Source organism: Rosa chinensis, chromosome 6 (genome assembly GCF_002994745.2).
Source record: "Rosa chinensis cultivar Old Blush chromosome 6, RchiOBHm-V2, whole genome shotgun sequence".
Classification (NCBI taxonomy): domain Eukaryota; kingdom Viridiplantae; phylum Streptophyta; class Magnoliopsida; order Rosales; family Rosaceae; genus Rosa; species Rosa chinensis.
Genome location: NC_037093.1, coordinates 52815133 through 52839238, shown reverse-complemented (window position 1 = coordinate 52839238; position 24106 = coordinate 52815133). Strand labels below are relative to the sequence as shown.

The 24106-nt window shown below is 39.4% G+C and overlaps 2 protein-coding genes across 2 annotated transcripts; both read left to right on the top strand.

The window, feature by feature from the left end:
• Positions 1-1314: 1314 nt before the first annotated feature.
• On the top strand, positions 1315-4968 carry LOC112174819 (protein LONGIFOLIA 1). Its single transcript, XM_024312630.2, has 4 exons — positions 1315-1658; positions 1776-3206; positions 3337-3508; positions 4186-4968. The coding sequence occupies exons 1-4, from the start codon at positions 1512-1514 to the stop codon at positions 4734-4736; spliced, it is 2301 nt and encodes a 766-aa protein (XP_024168398.1). The 5' UTR covers positions 1315-1511; the 3' UTR covers positions 4737-4968.
• A 15571-nt stretch (positions 4969-20539) lies between these two features.
• LOC112171550 (zinc finger MYM-type protein 1-like) lies at positions 20540-21850 on the top strand. Its single transcript, XM_024308716.1, has one exon. It carries the CDS (start codon positions 20540-20542, stop codon positions 21848-21850), a length of 1311 nt encoding a protein of 436 aa, XP_024164484.1.
• Positions 21851-24106: the final 2256 nt, after the last annotated feature.

Sequence of the window (24106 nt, the reverse complement as noted above, 5' to 3'; positions counted from 1 at the left end):
GTGCATACTATGAATGTATAAAGAGCCTTATATTTCCATATCAATATAGAACGAGTAAAAACCGTTAGCAAATCTGAATGTGTTAAATTTGCATTAAATCAAATAAAATGGTGTGAAAATATATTTTAGCCTAATGAAAACCCTAAAGGGGTCGAAAGTGCTATAGGAATGTCTCTCATTTTCGTATTTCTCCTTAGGAAAACCCTAACGGATGCTTCTTTGTTTATTTAAAGCTAGAAACTCATATCCGACTTATGGAGAAGTAGCTAGGTAGTTAAGAAACCCCAAAGAGTACCCTATGCTATAAACCGTGTATGATTTGCATCAATCAACTTCGACCCTTCTCGATCATTATTGTCACGTAGAAAACTGGGAAAGAAATTATGATCCATTCCATTCAGAATGATCTCTTGGATGACAGCGTATACAAAATAGAACACCAACGTGGTTATCAGTCTGGGTTTTTCAAGTAACTTTTCACATGAAAACGAAACCCATGTGTCAAAGATCCTCCCATGCATGATTTGATTTGATATCACTGCTCATCCTCAACCACCATATATGAGCAGGAACAAAGAATGTTCATACTTTCGAATCCCTGATTCAACATCTCAAGCGGTCAGCGGTGAACCATGTCGTTTCTGCTCACCTAAACGTGGCAAACAGTGTCGAAACGTCGTCCTCTTCCTCCAAGCAGCTGGCCTCAGGTCCTTGATTCCCTCCCAAAACCGCAGTCGTACTCCTCCGGAATCCCTGTGTCCTTACGTGGACTCTTCTCCACCTCTCCTCCACGTGGCCTTCTCGGCGGGACCCTCCCCCAAAGTCCCCAAGGCCCCTTTTGGCACGACCTTCCCCCCGTCCTAAGGGTTTCGCCGCTGTGAAAGTGCTACAGTGGCCGCGTGACCTGAGATTTTAATCTCGTGGCTCGCGTCAATATTCTTTATATCCCCCACTAACGGTAGTGGAGTGCAATGGACGGCCATGATCGCCCTCCGTGGATGGGTCAAACCCAGTCAAAGTTCTCGGGGATCGAGTAAGTGGAGGTGTGGGTGCATGCATTGCCCACGGAGAGGCCCAAGTGCGGGTCCAGCTCCAGGTCCGTGCACTCTTCGGGCAGACAAGTCCTCACTTCTCAAATCTGATTATCCCGATTTTTATTTCGAACCCCCGCCCTTGACTGAAAGGGCAAAACCGTCAAATCCTTAGTCCGCAAGGGACACATTGGGTATTTCGTAAAAACACAAGGGCAATTGTTGGGATTTCGCCAGTTCGGAGCCCTTTATTATATCACTCCCTGCTGGCGCTCCATTAACTCCGCCAACCCCTTTAAAAAGAACCAGAAAAGCGGGAGACACAGATAAAGGCGTGGTCAGTGAGAGAGAGAAAGGGAGAGGAGAGTTATGGAGAAATGTAAGTTTTAGTGAGAGAGGAAATTAAGACTAGACTCTGTGTTAGAGAGAGGAGTGTGAAAGGGAGAGATCAGTACATCGATATTTAATCTGGCTGCGAAAATGACGACTGGGATAGTGCAAGAGCAGAACCTTGAAAAGCACATAGAGAAGCAGATGGGGTGCATGGCCGGCTTTCTTCAGATCTTCGATCGCCACCAGATTCTCACCGGAAAACGCCTCTGCTCCACCAAACGCCTACCTTCTTCGGTGAGTTTTGAGTTTCATTATATTATTGTCTCTTTGATTATTTATTACTGTTTGGCTCAATGTAGCAACAAATTCCAATGTTTGGTATTGATATTTGTTTGTTTGGATGCTGATTAGGCGGTCGTGGTGTCGTCACCAGAGCCGTCGTCGAACGTATCGCCGGAGATATCGAAAGAACTGGAGAAACAACCGCAAAGGAAATCCATGCCTTCACCCGACAGGTCGGAGCAATCTCCACCGGCGTCTGAGCTCCGATCTCCTCTGCCGGAACCACGGACGCCGTCGTCGGAATCACCTTATCCGAAGTCGCCTCTTCCTCTTCCGGTTTTCGAATTCAAAGAAGGCACGAGGTCGTCGTGGAAGTTTTCCAGAGACATGCCGAGGCTCTCACTCGATAGCAGAGCCACCGTGGACGCAAAGGGAAGCCTGTACCCGAAGGAGATCCGTACCAACGCTGCGATATTGTCTGCCAACCGAAGCGTGAACTCCGGCGACGGAGCAATTGACGGAGACAAGAATCACCGCTCGCCTAGCGTCATTGCCAGGCTAATGGGACTCGAACCGTTGCCGCAATCGGATCCCGAACCGATCAAGCTCCGGAGATCTGCGTCAGAGTCCAGAGTGAACAGAGATCTGTACCAGCCACGGTCCGTGGACAGCAATAATTTTCAGGCAAGGCAACCGCAGCAGCCGAATTTGAAGAGCAATAACTGCGGCAATGTAGGCAGAGAGGATCGGAGCTGCAATACTAGACAGGTAGATCCGAAATCTTACAATGTGAAAGCTCAAAACAGGGGAATGGTGCAGAGGAAGAGCTTCTTTGATTCGGCGGATTTTTTTCCGGAGCCGAAACAGTCGATTTCGGTGTACGGTGAGATTGAGAAGAGGCTGAGGATGAGAGGCATTGATGAACCGTCTAAAGATTTGGAGACATTGAAGCAAATCCTTGAAGCTTTACAGCTCAAAGGTCTTCTTCACTCCCGGAAATCTTCGCCTCAAATCAACTCCCGAAATTTCGTCTACGACCGGTTCTCGGAATCGCCGATTGTGGTGATGAGGCCGTCCAGATCGCCGACTTCCACTAACCGAGCCGCCAGATTCGGCAACGAATCGCCGCCTTCAAGCTTCCGGTCAAGAGCCGGAGTTCGCCGGAACGCGAACCCCGCCGGCGAGACGTATCAGGCAATGAGCCCAAGGCGTGAGCGGGCGGAGAATGTGCGGAGCCAGAGCAGAGGTAGAAGTCCGAGCGCGCCGACCAGGAGCGAGAGTGGTGTGAGAAGTCCGAGTCGGAGAGGAGGCCCATTAGTGATCGAGACGCATAGGAAAGCAAGTGTGGATTCAGTGGAGCACAGGAGAGTCTCTCCGGTTCACTCTCCCAAGGTTAGTTCAAGACGGTCGGTCTCAGATCAACCTACGACCAACCGGTCACCGAGGGTCAAGAAACCAACGGCTGAGATGACGCGTAAGGAGGAAAAAATAACTATTCACAGAGCAGAGGATGATTCCTCCACCATGTCAGAGAGCAGTTCTTCACAAACCGACACTGAGGTAAACTTAATTGGTTAAATTCCTTAATTAACTTTCCTTGTAGTAAATTTTTTCTTCTTCATGTAATCAAGTAAGGCCCTATTAGTTCTTCGACGACGCGTTTATTAATCGAATGAAATGATAATGGCAGAGATGGAAGGTGGAGGAGTACAAAGAAGGGAGGAGTCTATTGGAGAGGTGTGACAAGCTACTCAACAGTATAGCCGAGTTGCAACCGAGTCCGGTTTCGGTGCTGGACTCGTCGTTTTACAAAGAGGAATCTTCACCCTCGCCAGTGATGAAGCGCAGCATTGATTTCAAAGGTAATTGGGCCACTTCCACCCTGCCACACACAGACACTACCATTTTTGTTTCTTTAAACAGCTCTGGGTTTTGGACCCTGGACTGGTCTTCCTTCCAGTTTCAGAGAGATTTTGACTGCTTACAGTTTGCGTTTTTAAACCTCATGGTGACGTCTCTGCACCCCTCCCTACCCTTTTACTCCCTACCCTTTTAGCATTCATATTTCATAGGTTTACTGGTACTATACCACTGCCTGGCCTGGGCTGTGGGGAAGCGATCCTCTGCACTCTCTGCAGCAGTGAATATATCTAGTAAACTCTTTAACACCCAATTAATCCGCTCCACGTCAGCCAGCCCCGATTTGGACCTCCCCCCCCCAGCTCAGATTTTTATGCTTTACAAAATGCTACAATTAACACGTGGTTGGTTTGGATATGAAATAAATGGACTCCGTGGGTACAGTAGAGTCATGGGAGTACGATACACTTTCTTGTTAGGGTAGAGTCCTGGAAAACGACAACGTTTTGCTAGTCAAGATCGAATTGATGAACCCCTAACCGTAATCCATGACAATGACCCACTTGCAACTACTGCTGCTGCATTTTCCCCACTAAATTTGGTTTTCCATATACCGGCCCTGTCTACATTTTCGGCCAGTTGTTGATTGTTGATTCTGATTTTCGGTTTGATGAAACAGGTGATCAGATGGAAGATATCTGGGGTCAAGCAATCTGTGGAAACGAGTCGGAATCCGACGACTGTGATTTCGTCTATGTTTCCGAGATTCTCCGAGCTTCGAATTACTTACCGGACGACTCGGACATTTTCTTATTGCTGGAGAAGCAGCAACAGCTCAAGGGAAAAGACACGTCCAGAGTTTCGACGCTCGAAAGGAAGTTAATCTTCGACATTATCAACGAGATTCTCGACCGAAACCGGCAATTGCCGCCGTGGAAGGCCGTCTCGAGGCAGACTTCGGTGTCCGAAATCTGGTCCGAGTTTCAGAGAATCCGGGAGAGGGATGAATCCGAAGACTTGTTCGAGGTCATATGTGGAGTATTGAAGAAGGACCTTGCGGGTGACGCAATAAACGGCTGGGGTGACTGCTCTGTCGAAATGTCCGACGCCGTTTTGGACATTGAACGCCTCATTTTCAAAGACTTGATCGGCGAAACGATCCGAGATCTCGCCTCTTTTCCCCCCAATTCCGGTAGAGTTTCGGCGCTTTGTAGGAAGTTGGTCTTCTGAAACGGAGGGAAGAAGGGGATGGAAGTTTCAATTTTCGCGCCTTCTTTTTTTTTTTTTTTTCTTTTTCTTTGAAATTAAAAATATGATGTTGTTTAGCTTTTTTATTTCTTTTTAGATTAGAAAATTTGGGGAAATGTTTGTCTACGTGCTTAAAAAAACCAGGCAAATCTAACGGTCACAATCTGTAAAAAAAAAGAAAAAAAGGGGGTCTCTCTCTCTCTCTCTCTCTCTCTCTCTTTCTTGTTATCATAATCTCTCTGTTTATGAAAAAGTGAATGTGGTGTGCTCTACTCAAAGCAAAGCATGTGCAGAAATGAGAGGAAAAAAGTGTTAAAAGCCTGAAAAAGGGGCAATGTTTTCAGCGTTAAAGCGATGATTGATTCATGTGTGTTGTCTCCAAGTGAGGGGTTAAACATTCCATGGCTGCTCATGATGATCATAGCACCCCTATTCTGGGCCAGCAACCTAAAATTTTGGATCTTACATTATAAAAATAGAGTATGGAAAAGACAGAATTATTGTGAAGCATAGATAGCGCATGAATTCTTCTCATGAAAACATCGAGTTTCATTACTGAGTGAGAGAATTTCATGGAATGGAGGTTAAAAAAGAAATTGAAACTGTAGATTGGTTATCTAATCGGTTTTAAAGTTTTCGGAGAATTCAGGGAATTGAACCAGTAGATTGATCTTTTTCTGATTTTGCAAACCTTATATATAATTTAGGTAAACTTCACCGATGTTGGCGGTTGCGTCAGAAATGAGTATATCGGCTATCTCGTTTTGATGAACAGTAAAAGTCAAAACCTGCTAATGTGGTTGCAAGGTGAGCATATTAAGAAGGCAAAATTAATCTAATAGACTCAAATGTAATAGGGTAGTTGATTTTTCAACCAAAAATAAAATATGTACTTACTTGCTTTCTGTAGCTTTTTTTTTTTTTTTGATCAAGAAGAACTTCATTAATAATGAACTGCTTTCTGTAGCTTAGTAGTTTTTTCTTATTATCATTTAAAAAAAAAAAAAAACCAATGTTAAGCGAAACCGAATTCGAATCTTATTATTCTCATTATAGAATTTAATTTTGAGTTCAAATTGTGTTTGGAATTGAAGTGGAAAACAAAATCAAATTATAAGCAACAGCTAGCAGATTCAGACGCCCCTTTTTCAGGCTTTAACAAGCAACTAACAACTAACTACTAACAATCAACTAACAACTACAGCAACACAGCTAAGAGTTCTATTAGCCTATCAACTGTATCAGGAGCTCTATGTCATGTGCCTCCACTTTGTTGTTGTTCCTAATGTGCCTCCAGTCCAAGCTTTAAAGGCACAAACAGACCTTTTTAGAGAGCTACACAAAATAGTCCTTATAAATTTATAATAGGCTAGAATGGTCCTCATCTTCTGCTGGATCACATTCATAATATACATCACTGGTCTTCTCTTATTCAGCTACAGTTATAAGGTGGTTCCCAATTATGTGTATGGACCATCAATCATTGTCAAACAGATTGATTTTCAACTCTTCCTCTTTGTTTTTTTGCCTCACAAAAATTATACAAAACCCTATTTAGATTTCTAATCAGTTGCAGACAGATGCATGAGGCTTGGTACCAGTTTTTGGGTCCTATGGCAGTGCCTTTTATCTTTTCATGCAGATTTTTCTCTACAATGCAGTGGGCATAAACCAAAGAAAGAAAAAGCTCAAACTTGGTGGGGTTTCTCGATAGATAAGGCGTACGTATCCCATCAAGGCATCAACATGCGTTGCCCCCTTGGCGATTTCGTGCCCCTAATCTCTTCTAATTATTGTATGCCTTGGTTATATATAAACTCTGTGTCGCGTAACCTCCGTATATATCGTAATCGTTATGCAAGTAATGGGTTGTCTCTTAGCCATAAGCAAGCTGAGGAGAAAGTTAGGCCAGCTATCAAAATCTTTGATTTCATTCCATTAATCTCTTTGGTCCATTCCTCAGTAGAGATCTCCAAAAGGGCAGAGGAGAAAAAACCAAAGGGGTTTCCAAAACAAGGGAAGGATGGGGTCTTTGTCATCTCAAAAGGGCACAAGCTTATCTATGACTGTGCGAGGGAGATGGGGATGGGTGCACTGGCATAGCCACATGCCCACTCTCATAACATTTAGTCTTTCTTCTGTAACATATATTTGAATTTTTTTTTTTTGGTAATATGTAACATATATATATTTGTTTGGATGGTGGCTCATCTTACAATCAAACAAAATTAGTGACCACTTGAAAGAAATTTACTAAATTTTTTTGTCTGGGTCGGTAGTCATCATCAACCCCATCGTTGTCTCCTCCATAGGTGTCTTTGCCAGATGAGAATTTGACTGAGCAACGTGACTTCATTATTGGTTCTCTCAGAGTTTCAGTCATGGCATGGAGTAGTACTATTCCATAAATAAATAAAAATTGAAGGAGGGAACACATTGATGGGGAGTCATCGACTATTGCTTCGTTAGTATTATTCACCTCAAGCTCCCAGCATTTGTCTCTAAAACCAGCATGCACAGTCACATGCACATTCATAACGTACTATAGTTTTTTTGTTTTTTAATCAAACCCAGAACCGGATGTCAATAGATAAATTCATCTAAAGTCAGAATAGACTGTTACATACCATTCTGCTGTCATTTATACACAGACAAGAAGATAATGGTAGTGTGCCCACAGTGATACATAAAAATAGACTCACTCATTAGACATTCATGAACGAGGGCTAATGAGAGTCGTGTATTGTTTCCCTTTAGTGAGAGAAGCTCCTGCTTCTCTCTTACCCAGGCTCTCTCTTCTCTGCAGCAACTTTTTCTTCTTTGATTTTCCTCACCCATGTGGTGATTCTCACCCAAGTGGTGTTTTGATTTCCTTGTTTTCCTCTTCTTTTGCATCTGATTTTTGTTCTCACTGTTCAAATATGTTTTTAGATCTTAGATCTGAATCTCTAAGATATACTCTCAGATTTGTTCTCATGGTCATTCTCAGTTTTTGTTCTGCCTTTGCTCCTCAAGATGTCCAAACCGTGAACAAATCTCCTTCTTCTTGTCTACCTTGCCCTGCCATGGAAGAGTCCGTACTCCTCTGCAACCACCTCTTCAGATCTCAGGTTTCTTTGCTAAGATCTATTTTGGTTTGGTTGTTGTTATCCTTTTTATGCGAGATCTTCTCGTAATCGGTTAACTAGAGAAGGTATGGCGGCTCTGTCCGTATCCTCACCTCTGCAGACCACCCTTGGTTACCAACCCTTGCTCATGATTTCAGTCGGAGCTCCGATGTCGAATCTGCTATGGCGGCTGTAAGTTGGAGATGAAGAAGAAACTTTGATTAGGATTTGGGTTTTTTGGGCTGCTTGGGCCTTTATGTTTTCAGCTGTTTCTTTCTTGTATTTTGATTTCTCTAGTCTTGCTTGTTCTAGCAGTTGACTATGTGAATCATGCTTTGCAGACTTCGTCTGTATTGGGCTGTGTCCCTTGTACTGTTGTTTGGATTTGAGCCTTGTTAATTGATGCTACCTTTCGACCAAAAAAAAAAAAAAAAAAAGACATTCATGAACATAAACCTAGCGGGAATCCTTCTTTGGTACTACTCCATATGCGCTAGAGGTGTATAAAGTGCGCACACAGCGCCTGGCTTCCTAAGAGAAAAGGAAATTATTGAATTTAGACTAACTAAAAACATAAATAGACTACGGCAACAACCCAGCCCAAAAGGGCAACCCCAAGAAAGAGGCCAAACTCAAGACCCACCCAAGAATGGCTTGACCCAAGCCCAAATTCCATCTTAGCCTCACTGGTTGCACACGGATGCAAATCCCCTGGACCTCGCCGCTGCATCCTAACACCGCAACCCGCGCCGCAAACCACTCCTTCACATCCACGCCGCAACCGCACCACCACGTTAATGCTGCAAGCGGCGCCGCCACGTCTACGATGTGCCCAAGCCACTTAGCCACACCACGTTGAACCATCCTCCCACGATGCCTGATCTAGCACCCCGTCCCATTGTCCAACCCCTCCATCCTCGATGAAGCGCGACCCGCGGTGTACAAAAGCCCACCGTGCCCAAGACTTTGTCAGGTACTCGCCGACAAAACCAACAACCAAACCTTGAGCCAACACCCCTCTCTCAGAACTCCCTGAGCACCTAGCCTTCAAACACCCGGCAGCGGCCCTTCAGTGGCGAGGAGATCCCCATCGACCTCGAGCGCCGCCGGACAGGCAGAAATATTCAAACCCTAGACCCAAGAGCAGTTTGAATTTTTTGGAGCAGAGAGAGCCACTTTTAAGGATAGCTTCATAACGTACTATAGCTTAAGAACTCACAAACGAAGTATAAGTTGAATTATATGTTTTTTTTTTATATTATTATTACATCAACAATTATAGATTACAACTATTTTTTTTGTGATTCATCGAACTCATAACCTCTCAATTAAAAAGATGAGAGTTATGTCACTTGATTAAATTCTAGCTGCAGTTGAGTTATATGTCTTTTTTTATTTATTTATTTTTATCAGGGATGAGGTAGCAAGCTATTTTGGTTATGCTAGCGAGTTAGTAACACACCCATTAAGTCAATATTTGGACAGATGTCCATGAGGATATTCTAGTAAAGCCAGACTAATCCCTCACCATAGACGCACGAATCCAAAGGCCCCTCAAACTTTTTTTTTCTTTTTGGTCGATAATGAAACCTCATTAAGCCATAAGGGAAAGCAAAGAATGGTAGATTCAACAATAGAATAGAAGCTGGAAAAGAGATTGACAGCAGTAAAAAAGCAAAGGAAACAGTAGACTGGAAAAGACCCCTCAAAACGGTGAGAGTTGGGACTAAAAGGCTAGCCATGAGGTTCTATGTGGCCGCTCGACCAACCTTACCACACCATGTGGTTAGTTGAATTATATGTTGTGTTTTGATAAAAAAAATAAAACAAAATAAAAAAACCCACACATATTATTGTTTCAAGTTCTTAAGTTTTTCATATATTCTCTACTATGTAGTAAATGGTGGTTCTAATTGGACCTCCAAATTTGCTATTTAGATCTCTCATACTTAGTATACCTCTAGTTTACTTTTTAGAATACTTGAAAAGTGAAGTAGACCTCCTTATTTTTACCAAAACATCCTTGAACATGAGATACAACAATAAGTTATTCTACTTTTTATCTCTATCTTCAACCACAAGAAGAATAATAAATAAAAATCACATGATATTGCTCTCTTATGAGTAAGTCTTTCCTCCACCAAAATTAATCAGAGGGTTGGTTCTTAATCTTGATATGTTGCTGGAATCTCTCAGAATTTGCTAAAAGAAGGATTTCAAGGGTTTTGGGTTGGAAGATCGGGTAATCGCTATATCATAACATTCAAGTAATTTAGTTTAAGGAAATTTCAAATAAGATTATTTTGAATTTATTTTTGTATTAAATGATGGACCATGTATAGAAATTATTATTTTTACTTAATTATTTTAGGTAAATTATAAAACTATATGGCAATACAAGGAAATTCGGGAAAAAAAATTATTGTTATATTTGGGGAGGTATTCTGTTTTTATTTTTATTTTTTCATTTTGCTCTCTTTGTCCTTATTTGTATTTTCATATACTTGACAAAGTCTATTAATAATTGAAAAAAGTTGGAGGTCCACATATCAAATTTGGAGGTCCAACTAGAACCACCATGTTGTAAAAACTGCCACCAATTGATAGATAAGAAAAATAATGTTCGCTAACTCATCTCGATTTTATTTAATAGCAAAATAAAATTAAAAGAACATCAAACTAAACAAAACCTAGTCTTACTATCTTAAAACATGTCAAAAACCATCCAGCACTAGCGTGGAATGGGGAAATTTCTAGTAATACTACTTGTGCTAATTTCTTGAAGGGAAACTTAAATTATAATAATCTTAACCGATTGAATAGCATACAGCTATTATTTGGTCTAGCTACTATTGTTAGAATCGGATCTCTCTTGGGGATACATAGCTAAGTGTATATTGTTGTTAACCTCTGCGAAGCACGTCTGCACCACATCGCCGACCTGAAAATTTTCAACTTGCACCACCCTTGACCAGCCGCTTGTTAAACCATACATGAGGTCTTGATACCTCACAAGAGTCAAAAAATTATCAAGAAGTCGGGGTGACATGAACCATATTGGAATAGCTTGGTTCGGAACAAAATTAATATCTACATCGCATAAGGATTGAGGTAAACTGAGCACCAAGGTACCACTGGTTATGTCGTTTGCAGACAACGTTAAGTTGCCAATAAACTCAATTTTTGCAGGGCGCCACATTTTGATTGTGGCTTTCATATCAGAATGCATTATACCCTCCATTGTCGTCGTCTAGCTACTGGTTAAGACTTTTCTTTGTGATCAACTTGTGAGATGGTGTCTGCATGTTTGGGGTTTATATACAAGATGGTGTCTGCATGTTTGGGGTTTTATTGACGACTTGGTTTCCAAGGTAATTTGAAGGCTTAAATCTGGAAATATTGAACAACATTCCTGATTTAATACATGCACAAGTATATGCATATGAGATCTACTCTCCTAAAAAGACTAATAACTTTCTATCACATGTAGCATATAAAATTTTGTAGAATTAATTCTGCAATACTCTCTCTCTCTCTCTCTCTCTCTCTCTCTCTCTCTCTCTCTCTCTCTCTCTCTCTCTCTCTCTCTCTCTCTCTCTCTCTCTCCCTCTCTCTCCCCTAATTTCCAATCAAAGACCGAGAATTATTATTAAACTTATACATAATTATATAAGTTTAGACAATTTGGTAGAAGACTAACCGTTTATAGTACAAAACTACAAGGAAAGTTCTACAATGTGTTAACGTATAACATGCATACAATTGCCTTAAAAGTGGTAAAATGAGTCCTCAAAATAGTAATATTAGTCTTTAAAGTAGTAACATGAGTCCTTAAAGTGGTAAATTTTCTTAGTTACCACATGAGTTCTCAAAATAGTAATATTAGTCTTCAAAGTAGTAACATGAGTCGTTAAAGTGGTAAATTTTCTTAGTTTACCATATGAGTCCTCAAAATAGTAATATTAGTCCTCAAAGTGGTAACATGAGTCCTTAAAGGGGTAAAAATAGTTGATGTATGAGAAATGTTAACATATCATAGCTTTACCCAAACTACAAATGTTGAAAATGATAATTAAACTTATACCATTGACGGAGATAATATCAAATGCCGAACATTGATGATAAGCATATGCCAGGGAAAAAATTGAAAGACTGTAAAGAACAGCGTTCAAGATATTCATTCTATGTTCCGAATGCAATATAAACAAAAACAAAATGTACAGACAACAGAAAATTGCTGCAATATCATAAGCCCCATGGAAGCTCTCATCTTTGTATCTTAGTCAGCAACTCTTTATGAAGACATGCTATAGCAAATGATTATCAAAACATGCTATAAGTTCCGAGTTCCATAAGTTCCATGCTTTAAGCAATAATTCAATATGAGCTTAGAATTTTCTAGTTACTGCTAGTAAGCACCTAAATTCAAAAGCAACACTGAGAGTCACATTTTGATACCTAAATTTAAGAAAGATTGGATCACTAGTCAGAACTCTTTCTTGCATTATCCTCTGGAGGTTTGACACTACTAGAGCTGATTCTAGTAGCAACATGATCCTTTGGAGATGGTGACAGAGGATTGTTTGAGCCCAAAAGAATTTTTGGCAAGATCCCTTAAGGGAGTTTAGCGTAGCGAGCCGATACCTGCGACCCAAAATTAAGTCTACTTGAGTTTGGGTTATAACTTCGCCCATTCCGGGATCCATAAGAAAAACGAGCCCTTATGGGAATCAAGTAGCAGAGACCAATTAGGAATCTTCAGTCAATAATCCTTCTATGGCAAGGAACAATCGAAACCCTAGATATAAATACCAGGGTTCAAGGACACAACACCAAACAACTCTTCAATCAATCAATCCCAACGATTATCCAAAGTCTTTCCGGAGCAACCTACCTTCAACCTAGATATAAATACCAGGGTTCAAGGACACAACACCAAACAACTCTTCAATCAATCAATCCCAACGATTATCCAAAGTCTTTCCGGAGCAACCTACCTTCAACCTAGTTGAAACCAGCGAAACAAGGGTAACGCCCTAGCAACCCAGCGAAGCTAAAGTCACGCTTTAGCAAAACCCGTGCTTTCTCCTACTTCCCAGTGATTGCTCTGCTCAACCTACAACGTTGAGTATTGACTCGGTGACGCAAGAGATCACACCACAAGCCCTTATCCATAAGGCAAGAAGTCCTTTTCCGAATGGCATAGAAAAGAACCTGGTGACAAGGTTGGTGCTCTCCTCGTCCACAGGGTTTGATTCAGAAGTCAGGTCAAGGGACGCCCCAAAGACTGCACCTCACGGTGCTGGCACGCCTGCGCACTCAAAAGAGACTGTTTGTACCCAAGCTGGTTATGGAGCCAAACATTTTGGCACTCCTAGTGGGACCAGCATCAGCGTTTCTTCGCGATTGCCACCATTGGGAAGTCAAGCGGAAATCCTTACCAAAAAGTTTACGTTAACTGCCCGAAACACAAGACCTCCAGTTACAGGCTGCACTCTCGTGCAGACTGTCGTGGTCTTTCTAACGAACAAGTGATTTGAAGATTTTCTCTCAACCCGCCATCATCCGACATGTTAACTGAACAGGGAGGAAATCCCCAGCCCATTATTAAGGGCGACAATATTCCCACCAACCAGCCTAATGAGTTTGGTAATGCATCTAACGCCACCCAGTTGGTCGAAGAGAAGGTGATAACAAATGGTTATGTGCCCATCTCTATCCCAGAGAATGCGAATTTTTAGCTTTGTCATGCATGTGTGTGTGTGTGTGTGGAAGTAATTTGAACATTGAGTAGTTCTATTTCATCCTGTGTTATTTGCAGATTATTTGAGACAGTTGATTTTCAATAATTAGAACCACAATGGCATCACTTTCATTATCGTTTTGAATTGAATCCCCTCATTTTTTTGGTTTACATTTTAATTCTTGGTTCCGATATGTGTTTTAATGTGATTATGTCTTGGTTTCCATTGTACTACGTAACTACTCCGATCTTATTAATTCAATATGATTGTACAGTTTTACTTTCTACTAACTTCTTGATTCTAGTTCTTAATTTGCACGTATATCACTATGTAACGAAAGTTGCTAACAAGTGAAGAATAAGAAAAGTAATGTTTGATAAATCATCTTTGACTTTATTTAACAGCTGTTCGCTCAAAAATTGTCTCGACCGTGTGTCACTGGGCCGAAGACTTCTTTGGCTTACACATGTCCTTCTGGAGTGGTGACGTGTGCGTGGGCGTGCCAACTCGCGGCCGGTAGGCCAAGCAAGGTTTTGTTCTGTTTGTAGATCTTGTCCCGATCTGACTTCTGATTAGTCGATTGTGGGCTGAGGAAGGATCGATCTCGGCCGCGGGGTTCTCTCTGACTTGAATGCAAGGATTTTAGCACAGATCAGCCTTACCTAGCCATAATGCTGTGTAACTCGATGATTGAGGTGAAAGTGAAGTAATGATAATTCTTTTTGTGATTTTGTATAAAGTAAATGACGTAAAGTAAACAACACGAAATAAATAACATAAACGAAGGTGCAGGAAGATAAAGAATAAGAATGTAAATCGCAGGAAATAAAGTGCAGCAAAATGAACAGCGAAAAGATAAATTGCATGAATGTAAAGAACGACAATACAAAGTGCAAGAAAGATAAATACCGGTAAAGAAAGCGATAAGATAAACATGTAAAGATTGATTACCGCGGGAAATAAAGTGTAGACAAAGTAAACAACGAAAAGATAAGGGCTAAATACTGGTTACTACCCCGTGGTTTAGGGTCTAAAATCAATTTAGTCCCTAGACTTCTAATTTTATCAAAAACAGCCCTGCAGTTTCAATTTTGATCTAATAGGTCCAATCTGTTAGTCTTCCGATAATTGAGTTATTTAACTTGTTGACGTGGCTCATATATGGCCTATGTTTTATGATGTGGTGTTGAGGTGGCATGCATAGTCAATTTAGGAGTGGGTCTCACTATTAGAAATCTATCAAATAAAAAGTTTTTCATCATATAATCAAACTATAAGTTGAACCCATAGCAGAATATTAACGAATTGGACCTATTAGATCAAAATTGAAAGTATAGGAATGTTTTTGATGAAATTAGAAGTCCATGGACTAAATTGATTTTGGACCTAAACCACAGGGTAGTAACCAGTATTTAGCCCAAAAGATAAATTGCATGAATGTAAAGAGAAACAATATAAAGTGCCGGAAAGATAAATACCGGTAAAGAAAACGATAAGATAAACACATAAAGATTGATAAGTGTTGCTGAATTGTTGAAATGTATTGAGATAAAATTTGAATAATCGCGTAAAGTGTTTGGTCGAGGACCATTAACAATGAATCCTAGGATCCTTTTTATAGTGAAACTAAACTACTGAATGTCTCAGCCTTTACAACTAAGACCAAATTGATCACAAATAGAATAGTATTCATGTTTGTGATATTTTTTATGTTCAATGATTGATTCTTTTATGAGCAATCAATCAGGTCTTGTAACTGATGATTGGCAATAGAGGTGGCAAACGGGCCACAAAGCACGAGCACGGCACGCTTAAAAGCGGCCCGGCACGGCCCAAGCCCGTTAGTGGCCCGGCACGACTTGAGCACTTTAAAAGAACGGGTCAGGCTGGGCCTAAGAATATTGGCCCATTGGCCCGGCCCGGCCCGAGCCCGTAATGGGCCCGGCACGGCCCGAGCACGACATATTGTGGGCCGGCCTGTTACAAACACAAAATTTCATTTTGTTTTTAAAAATATTAAAAAACTACGATGATGAGATTTGAATATGAGACATTTTTATTTAAAATCTCATGACAATTCCACCAATGCTTTCTTTTATATTGTCAAAATAATGAAACAAAACATTATATCCTTATTTTGACATAAGTATTTTTTAAGTATTTTTTTCTAAATATTAAATATATGTTTATTAATAAAGACTAATCTCATAATAATACAACTATAGAATGAAGGAAAAAATAATAGATACTAAATCTTCATTATATTAATAAAGATTAATCTCACAATAATATACTAAAAACAATATATTTTGAGTTTTTTCTTTCTTTCTTTCTTATAGTGGAATATAAAAAATTATTAGAAATCTAATCTTAAAAAGCTAAGATTAAGAAAAACGTTGTAGAACTTAATTTATCTTAATTTTCTAAATAGTTAAATAAATTTTATTTTTATTTGTTCAAATTAAGATTTTAAAATCGTGCTTTATAGTGGGTAGGCACGAGCACGGCCCGGAACGATATGGGCTCGGGCCATGGGCCGGGCCGGGCTTAATGTTTAAGTAAATGGGTCGGCACGAGCCCGACACGATAATAAATGGGCCGGCCCAAGCACGGCACGAAGCACGACTAAGCTTGCTAAAAATGGGCCGGGTCGGCCCGTTTGCCACCTCTAATTGGCAATAACACCTCCTGATGCTCATTTAAGTTAATTGCCCCAAACTTCGGTAACGTTTCTCTTAACAATCAACATCTTTGATGTGCCGCGGTCATTCATTACGCCTTGTGATTCATTTGATCTCTCCCTATTTAATAACGACTCTCTGCACACGTTATTTTCGGTCATAAATTTGACAATAAACATTTAATGTGCCGCGGCTAATTGGCCGCGGTCCTTCATTAGGCTGCAGCCCCTTCATTAAGCCTTAAAGGCCGGGCCCACCTATCTGCTACGTGGGCCTTGCCAAAGATAGGTTCAAACAACAGCAAAACAAAATTAAAAGAACAACAAAGTAAACAAAACCTAGCTATAAGAAAATGATGACCTTCTAGCACTACACGAGCATTATTCCCTGAAGCTAGAAAATTAAACCATAATAATTTTAACTGATTCAATAGCATGCAGCTAGTATTTGCTCTAGTTAGTATTCTTATGAGAAGATCCTTCCGGGTGATACATAACTAAGTGTAGATTGTTGTTAACCTCTGTGAAGCACCATAGCTGCACCATATCACCGACCTGAAAATTCTCAACTTGCACCATCCTTGACCAGCCGCTTGTTAGACCATACATGAGGCTTTGATACCTTACAAGGGTCAAAAAAGTATTAGGATGCCGAGGTGATAGGAACCACAATGGAATGGCTTGGTTCGAAGCAAAATTAATATCTACGTTGCATAAGAATTGGGGTAGATTGAGCACCAGGGTACCACTGTTTATGTCATTTTCAGACAACATTAAGTTGCCAATAAACTGAATTTTTGCAGGGCGCAGCATGTTGATCCAGCTATCATATGCATTATACCCTCCATTTTCATCGTCTACTAGTTAAGACTTTTCTCTCTGCTTGATTTGTGAGATGGTGTCTGCATGTTTAGTCTATATATAGCATAGACAACTTGGTTTCCAAGGTAATATGAAGGCTTAAATCTGAAAATTCTGAGCAACATTCCTGATGATTTAATACGTGCACAAGTATATGCATGAGATCTACTCTCCTGATTTCCAATCCGAAGACCAATATCTTGCTTTCATACATAAGATCTGCTTGTAGATATTGCAATAATATAAACTCTTATACAGGCATTTTTATCGTCCTCAGGAGAAGGCTTTGTATAGATATGTGTATGTATATATTTCACACATTCAAATAGCATAATGGCATTATGGGGTTTGTGTGTATGTGGAGATATAGTTGGGAGAAAGTGAATATGTTCCTTCGAATATGGAACCCAAAGGGAAAGGGCCAGGAAGATATTTCATATGGACAACTTAATCACCTCACAATAAATACTGAGTTTAGGTGTAGTGTGTATAGTAAAGTCCATCAGATATTCCATAACAGAATTTTGAGGCTGAGCTTTGGCTGTATTCAGACAAATAATAATTTGTAGCTAAGGTTAAGAACAGAAAATTTGCTGGTATCTCATGTACAAATTCCATTGCTATGTTTATCTGTTTGAGGACTAGTGAAAGCAACCGTCTCCACTACAATATTCATATGATTTGTTCTTTTTCTTAAAAGTGTAGAAGTAGTAGTGTGTTCGATGAATTGCCTGAAAGATACTACAGCAACAGTCGACAATTAACCTAAACAAACTATTTTGCCAATTTCTACATCTGATTGCAGGTAAATTCGTCACCAACCGTGACAATCATTCATTCCTATACTATGTCTTTTGGTTCACATCTGAAAGGGAAAAAAAGGGATCCAATGAATTGAAAATTTTCTCTTATGGGTCAAATTAGGTCGTAGCATTTGGTCACTCTCAGGGACGTAGCCAAGACAAGGCTACTTAGGCTACAGCCCAAGGGAAAATTTGGCCCAAAATTGACTAAGTATGGGTATAGCCCAATAAAAAAAATATAAAAAAAATAGGGGAATTTGATTCCACACCCAAATTGACACACCTCTTTTAGAATAAACCCATCCATAAGTGTGTTTTAATATACACCCAAACCAATTAATTAGATTTATGCAAAATAAAAAACCTATTAAATAGACTAAATAATAAAACCCAATATTGTTAAGAATTACTGAATCTGTCACTTTTAAATTCCCATTCACCTATTAAATAGGATTGATAATAAAATCCAGTAATGTTGCTGATGGAAGTCGATCATGAAACGGCTGCCCATAGACGTCGCCCAGAATTACTCAACCCTTGATTTCAGCAATTGATAATTCTCCTCTGGGTTGGAGGTTACGTAATTTCACATTGAAAAGTGTAATCTGCACATTCAAAGCTGGTGTCAATATCTCTACAAGCTTGTGATATAAATGGATTGCACAATCAGAGGTTGGTGGGTTGCCTGTGTTCGACAGCATATCCGATTGGTACGGTTGATGAGTATTGTGATTGCTATCTATTCAAAAGGTGTGTGTGCTCCTGACGAAGAGGTATTTGTTTTGTGATGGTTCTAGGTTTTTGATATTGAGTAGGTATGATAGACTATACAAGTTCTTGATTGCAGGGTTTTGTTTCATCTTCTTGTTTCTCAATAGATACTACAAGTTAATTTTGATGGCTAAAGAGTACACCCACCTGGAATTTAGGTGCGACCTTCTCAAGTTTGGACGTGTTATGACCGACGAGTTAAGGGCTGAAATTACTGAAGTGCGCTTGATCTGATTGCACCCTCCATCATCTACAATAACATGGACCCTATTATGAAAAATTAATGAACATGGAATATTGATTCTATACCTACGCCTATTGGAATGGGGAATCAAATTTCATTCAAAAAAAGGGAAGAAAAAAAAAAGCAAAATGACATACCTTGATGAGAGGATGTTTAATCACTACATGATAGGAATACCTCCACAAAAGGATGTTTAATCAGATTGAGAAATGTACGAAATCTAATAGCAATATCTACACAACCACATCTACTTAAAAATAGCAAATATAAAGATCAAATCTGAAAGGAAGAGATAAACAATAATTAAGACCATTAATCTTTTTAAATAAGGAATATCTACACAAACATATCTCCTAAAATATGGCATCAGTTAATGGCAATTGATCACGTTGACATATTTAATAATAGGATTATCTACACAAACATATCTACTAAAAAATGGCAAATATATAGGTCAAATAAAAAAGGAAGAGATATGCAATAATTAAGGCAAGTAATCGTTTTTAAATCAGGAAAAATAAATTGATGGTATTAAATTCTAATTTGTGTTTATAACTGATGCCATATTTAAATTTAAAAAAAACACCTATATTTGATGAATTTTTTCCTTCTTCGACGATAAGGGTAAAATAGTCAAACTAAAAAAAGAGAAAAAAACTTAATTATAGACTTAAAACCTATACGGTAGGTTTAATTATGTGAATGGGTGTAGATTAAAAGAAAACATATGATTGGGTTTCCCTTAAAAGGAGCTTCATTTTTTGGGTTTTTTTCTAATTTTCTCAAAAAAATATTATACCAAAGCATCAAGTCGACTCTCAGAGTCTCAGACTCTCTCCTTCTCCCTGTGATGCTATCCCCATTTCGCTTCCGCCTTCCAGGAGTTCCAGCCTTCCAGGTCCGATTAGCGAGTCCTGGCAATCCGCCGAGCCGGGAGCCACCTCCACCGCTCCACGCCTGAGCCGCCTCCTCCACCACCGAGCCACCTCCACGGCTCCACTGCGAATCTATGACAGTGAGTGCGACTCCTTCAAGGCTTCAATCCCAGGTATTGGATTTTTGGTTGATTGATTGTCATTGCTGCAGTGGGAATGGGTTGTTGTCTACTTATCTTGTTGAATGTTTGATAATTAAGTGTCATTGCTGATGGGTTCATGGGTAATGGGTTGTTGATGATGGGTTGATAATTGGGAATGGATCTCTGTATCAGGTTGTTGCTGTTACAATGATTAAGGTTAGAAACTTAGAAATCAGTAAGCTGCGAAAAAGAGTACAGAAAGAATGAAAGATCATAATCATATTATCCTTTTTTTTTTCTTTTTTTTCTTTTTTATGTCTAGCTTGTTTTGTTTAACAGTCCAAATTAACCAAATACTAAACAACGAGTAGAATGGTAATTTGTTGCAAAATGTATATATATTAAAGCATGAAGTTGCTATATGATCATCCAAATGCATTGAAACTCTGCTACCTGTGCGAGAACTCCAATTGCTATATGAATATATGATCATCAAAATGCATTGTGTTAATTGTTATATTGAAATGTATGTATATATATTATAGGTATTGAATAAAATGACGGATCGCCAAAAACCCAAGCGGTACAAAAATATTCTTTCATGGTTTACAAGTGATACTCCATCAAGTGGTAGTGGGAATGAAATTGGGAGTGGGAGTGGGAGTAGAAATGTGGCTGAGAATTCTGTGAATGATGTTCCTATAAACACTTCTCCACCTAGTCCACTAGAAGAGTGTCGTGATGAAAGAATTGAGATAGATGAAAATGTTGATGTTACTTCTCTTGAGCGTGATCCAGGAATACGACTTCCAATATGCAAGTATCATTTGAATGAGCGTGACAATATTCGAAGAGCTTATGTGGTCTTAGGACCATATCAACCTGTGTTAAACAAGTATCCACCTTGTTTTGATGGAGGTCAAGGTCGAAAATTTAATGCCAAATGGTTCAAAGATTGGCCTTGGCTTGAGTATTCCGAAGAGTTGGACAAAGCATATTGCTTCTCGTGTTTCCTCTTTGATAATTATCCATCCCACCATCCAGCATTCACTGAGTGTGGGTTTCAAGGTTGGAAGAATGTTATGTCCAAACAGTCTGGCATTCTTGGTCACGTGGGAGGATTAAATTCCCCACATAATGCTACCATGCACAAGTGGGAGACACTAAGAAACCCATCTAAGCATATTGAGAGAGTGATTAGCACACAATTATCACAAGAAGTAGCAAATAACCGACTCCGACTTATTACTAGTATAGAGAGTGTAAGGTTGTTAGCCCACCAAGGATGTGCTTTTAAATGGCGTGATGAATCCATTGATTCATCCAATAGTGGAAATTTCAATGCAGTAAGGAAGTCTTTTGGAAGAATGAATATAGAAGTTCAAAAAGTCTTAGAAAATGCTCCTGGAAATGCTAAGTATATTTCTCCAGAAATTCAAAGACAAATTGCCAATATTCTTGCCAACAAAGTTAGAACAAAGATTCGTGAGGAAGTGGGAGATGCCAAATTTTGTATCCTAGTTGATGAAGCGGTTGAGGCATCTAATAGGGAGCAAATGGCTATCATTCTTCGATTTGTTGATTGTTATGGGTTTATTAGAGAACGGTTTTTCAAAGTTATTAGTGTTGCAGACACTTGTTCTCTAACTCTGAAAAATGAAATATCCAAAGTGCTTGCTCAATATGATCTTCAGGTAGAAAACATGCGTGGCCAAGGATATGATGGTGCTAGCAACATGCGGGGTGAATTTAATGGTTTACAAGCTTTGTTTCGTGAAGAGTGTCCATCTACATATTATGTGCATTGCTTTGCTCATCGCTTACAATTGACTTTAAATGCTGCAGCTAAAGGAGTGCATGATATTTGAGAATTTTTCTCTACTCTAAACTTCATTGTAAATTTTGTTGATTCTTCTGTAAAACGGCATTCAGCGTTAAAAGTTATCAGAGAAGAAGAAATTGCAGAGTTAGTGGCTGTTGGTACAGGTACAGGGGCTAATCAGGCTTGCACTTTGCAACGAGTAGGGGCTACTCGTTGGGGTTCACATCTTCGATCTATATCAAGTTTGATTAAATTATTTGGAGCCACCCGAACAACTCTCGCAGAATTGGTTGCAAACGGACCAAATAAAGTACAAGGAGAAGCAAAGAGTGTAGGTAAGGCTATGGAGCGTTTTGATTTTATGTTTTGCTTGCTTTTGATGCATGATGTCATGAGGATTACTGACTTTCTTTGTCAGTCATTGCAAAAAAAAGCCATAGACATTTTGAATGCTCTAAACTTTCTTTCAATAACAAAATCAAAACTTCAAGATATGAGAGAAGATGGTTGGGATAATTTGATTATGAGGGTTGCATCATTTTGTTGTGAGTATGATATTATTATGCCGGATATGTCTGCTCCTTACAAGAAAGGTATAAGGGCTTGGAACAAAATATTATAAATGAGCATTATTATCGGGTCAATATACTTAATGTTGTAATAGATTTTTAATTGGCAGAGTTGGATAGTAGATTTCAAGATAATTCGTTGGAGCTTCTTGTTCTTAGTGCTACATTTGATCCTCGTGATAATTTTGTTTCATTCAAATCTGAAGATGTTTGCAATCTTGTTTTGAAGTTTTATTCTCAAGATTTTACATCATCTGATATGTATGCTCTAGACATGGAGTGTGGGTATTTTCTAACAGATATTCAAAGGGATGTAAGATTTTCCAACACAAATTCTGTGTCTGATTTGTGTCGGCTGTTAGTTGAATCAGGAAAGTCTTCATTCTTTCCTATGATTTACAGGTTGATTTGCCTTGTTCTGACTCTGCCAGTTTCTACAGCAACAACAGAGATAACATTTTCATCTATGAACATCATAAAAAACAGACTTCGAAATAAGATGGAAGATGACTTTCTTGATGATTTGATGGTTCTCTACATTGAAAAAGACTTTGCCGATAGTATTGATAATGATTCAGTGATTACTGAATTTGAAGTTAGTGGGTCTCGGAGGTTACGATTCAGATAGATTTATGCTTGTAATTTTTAATTTACGGGGTTTTGGTTTTATGTCCCCCCCCCCCTACATTTGATCCTCGTGCTAATTTTGTTTCATTCAAATCTGAAGATGTTTGCAATCTTGCTTTGAAGTTTTATTCTCAAGATTTTACATCATCTGATATGTATGCTCTAGACATGGAGTGTGGGTATTTTCTAACAGATATTCAAAGGGATGTAAGATTTTCCAACACAAATTCTGTGTCTGATTTGTGTCGGCGGTTAGTTGAATCAGGAAAGTCTGCATTCTTTCCTATGATTTACAGGTTGATTTGCCTTGTTCTGACTCTGCCAGTTTCTACAGCAACAACAGAGAGAACATTTTCATCTATGAACATCATAAAAAACAGACTTCGAAATAAGATGGAAGATGACTTTCTTGATGATTTGATGGTTCTCTACATTGAAAAAGACTTTGCTGATAGTATTGATAATGATTCAGTGATTACTGAATTTGAAGTTAGTGGGTCTCGGAGGGTAAGATTTAGATAGATTTATGCTTGTAATTTTTAATTTACGGGGTTTTGGTTTTATGTCCCCCCCCCCCCCCCCCCCCCATTGTATGTTTTAAATAACAAAGGCGTGAGGATGAGCCTCCCACTGAGTTCCAAACCTAAAAAAAAAAAAAGAGTTCTTCGCAAAATTTTTGTATGTATAAAATTAGCCCAACCCTTCTCTCATTCCTGGCTACGTCCCTGGTCACTCTCCTCTCTTAGTGAGACGGAAGAGATGGCAGAGTATGAACTTGGTCACTTAGCAGCAAACTGAAGGTGGGAGACATTGCTGGGTCACCCCTTGCTCACTTTATACCCTACATTAAATCTTGATTCAAAGCACTTGGTTCTCACAAGAAACCTACTAGGCTACTTGGCTCTTCAATTAGGGTAAAAGAGAAGGTGATGACTCATGAGATCATCATCCCATAATTTGAGAAAAATAACTGTTTTTTTTTAATCAAACCCAAATCGGGTGCCAATATATTGCATCACAAGCCATAATAGGCTGGTACATATCCTTCCGCCGTAGACAAGAAGTTAGTGGTAGTACTCACAATGGTACATAACTATAGATCCACT

Coding starts and splice junctions, on each gene's coding strand:
- LOC112171550 (XM_024308716.1), top strand. CDS start 20,540: ATGACGGATCGCCAAAAACCCAAGCGGTACAAAAATATTCTTTCATGG.
- LOC112174819 (XM_024312630.2), top strand. CDS start 1,512: ATGACGACTGGGATAGTGCAAGAGCAGAACCTTGAAAAGCACATAGAG. Junction 3,207..3,336: donor CTTCACAAACCGACACTGAG/GTAAACTTAATT, acceptor TGATAATGGCAG/AGATGGAAGGTGGAGGAGTA. Junction 3,509..4,185: donor GCGCAGCATTGATTTCAAAG/GTAATTGGGCCA, acceptor TTGATGAAACAG/GTGATCAGATGGAAGATATC.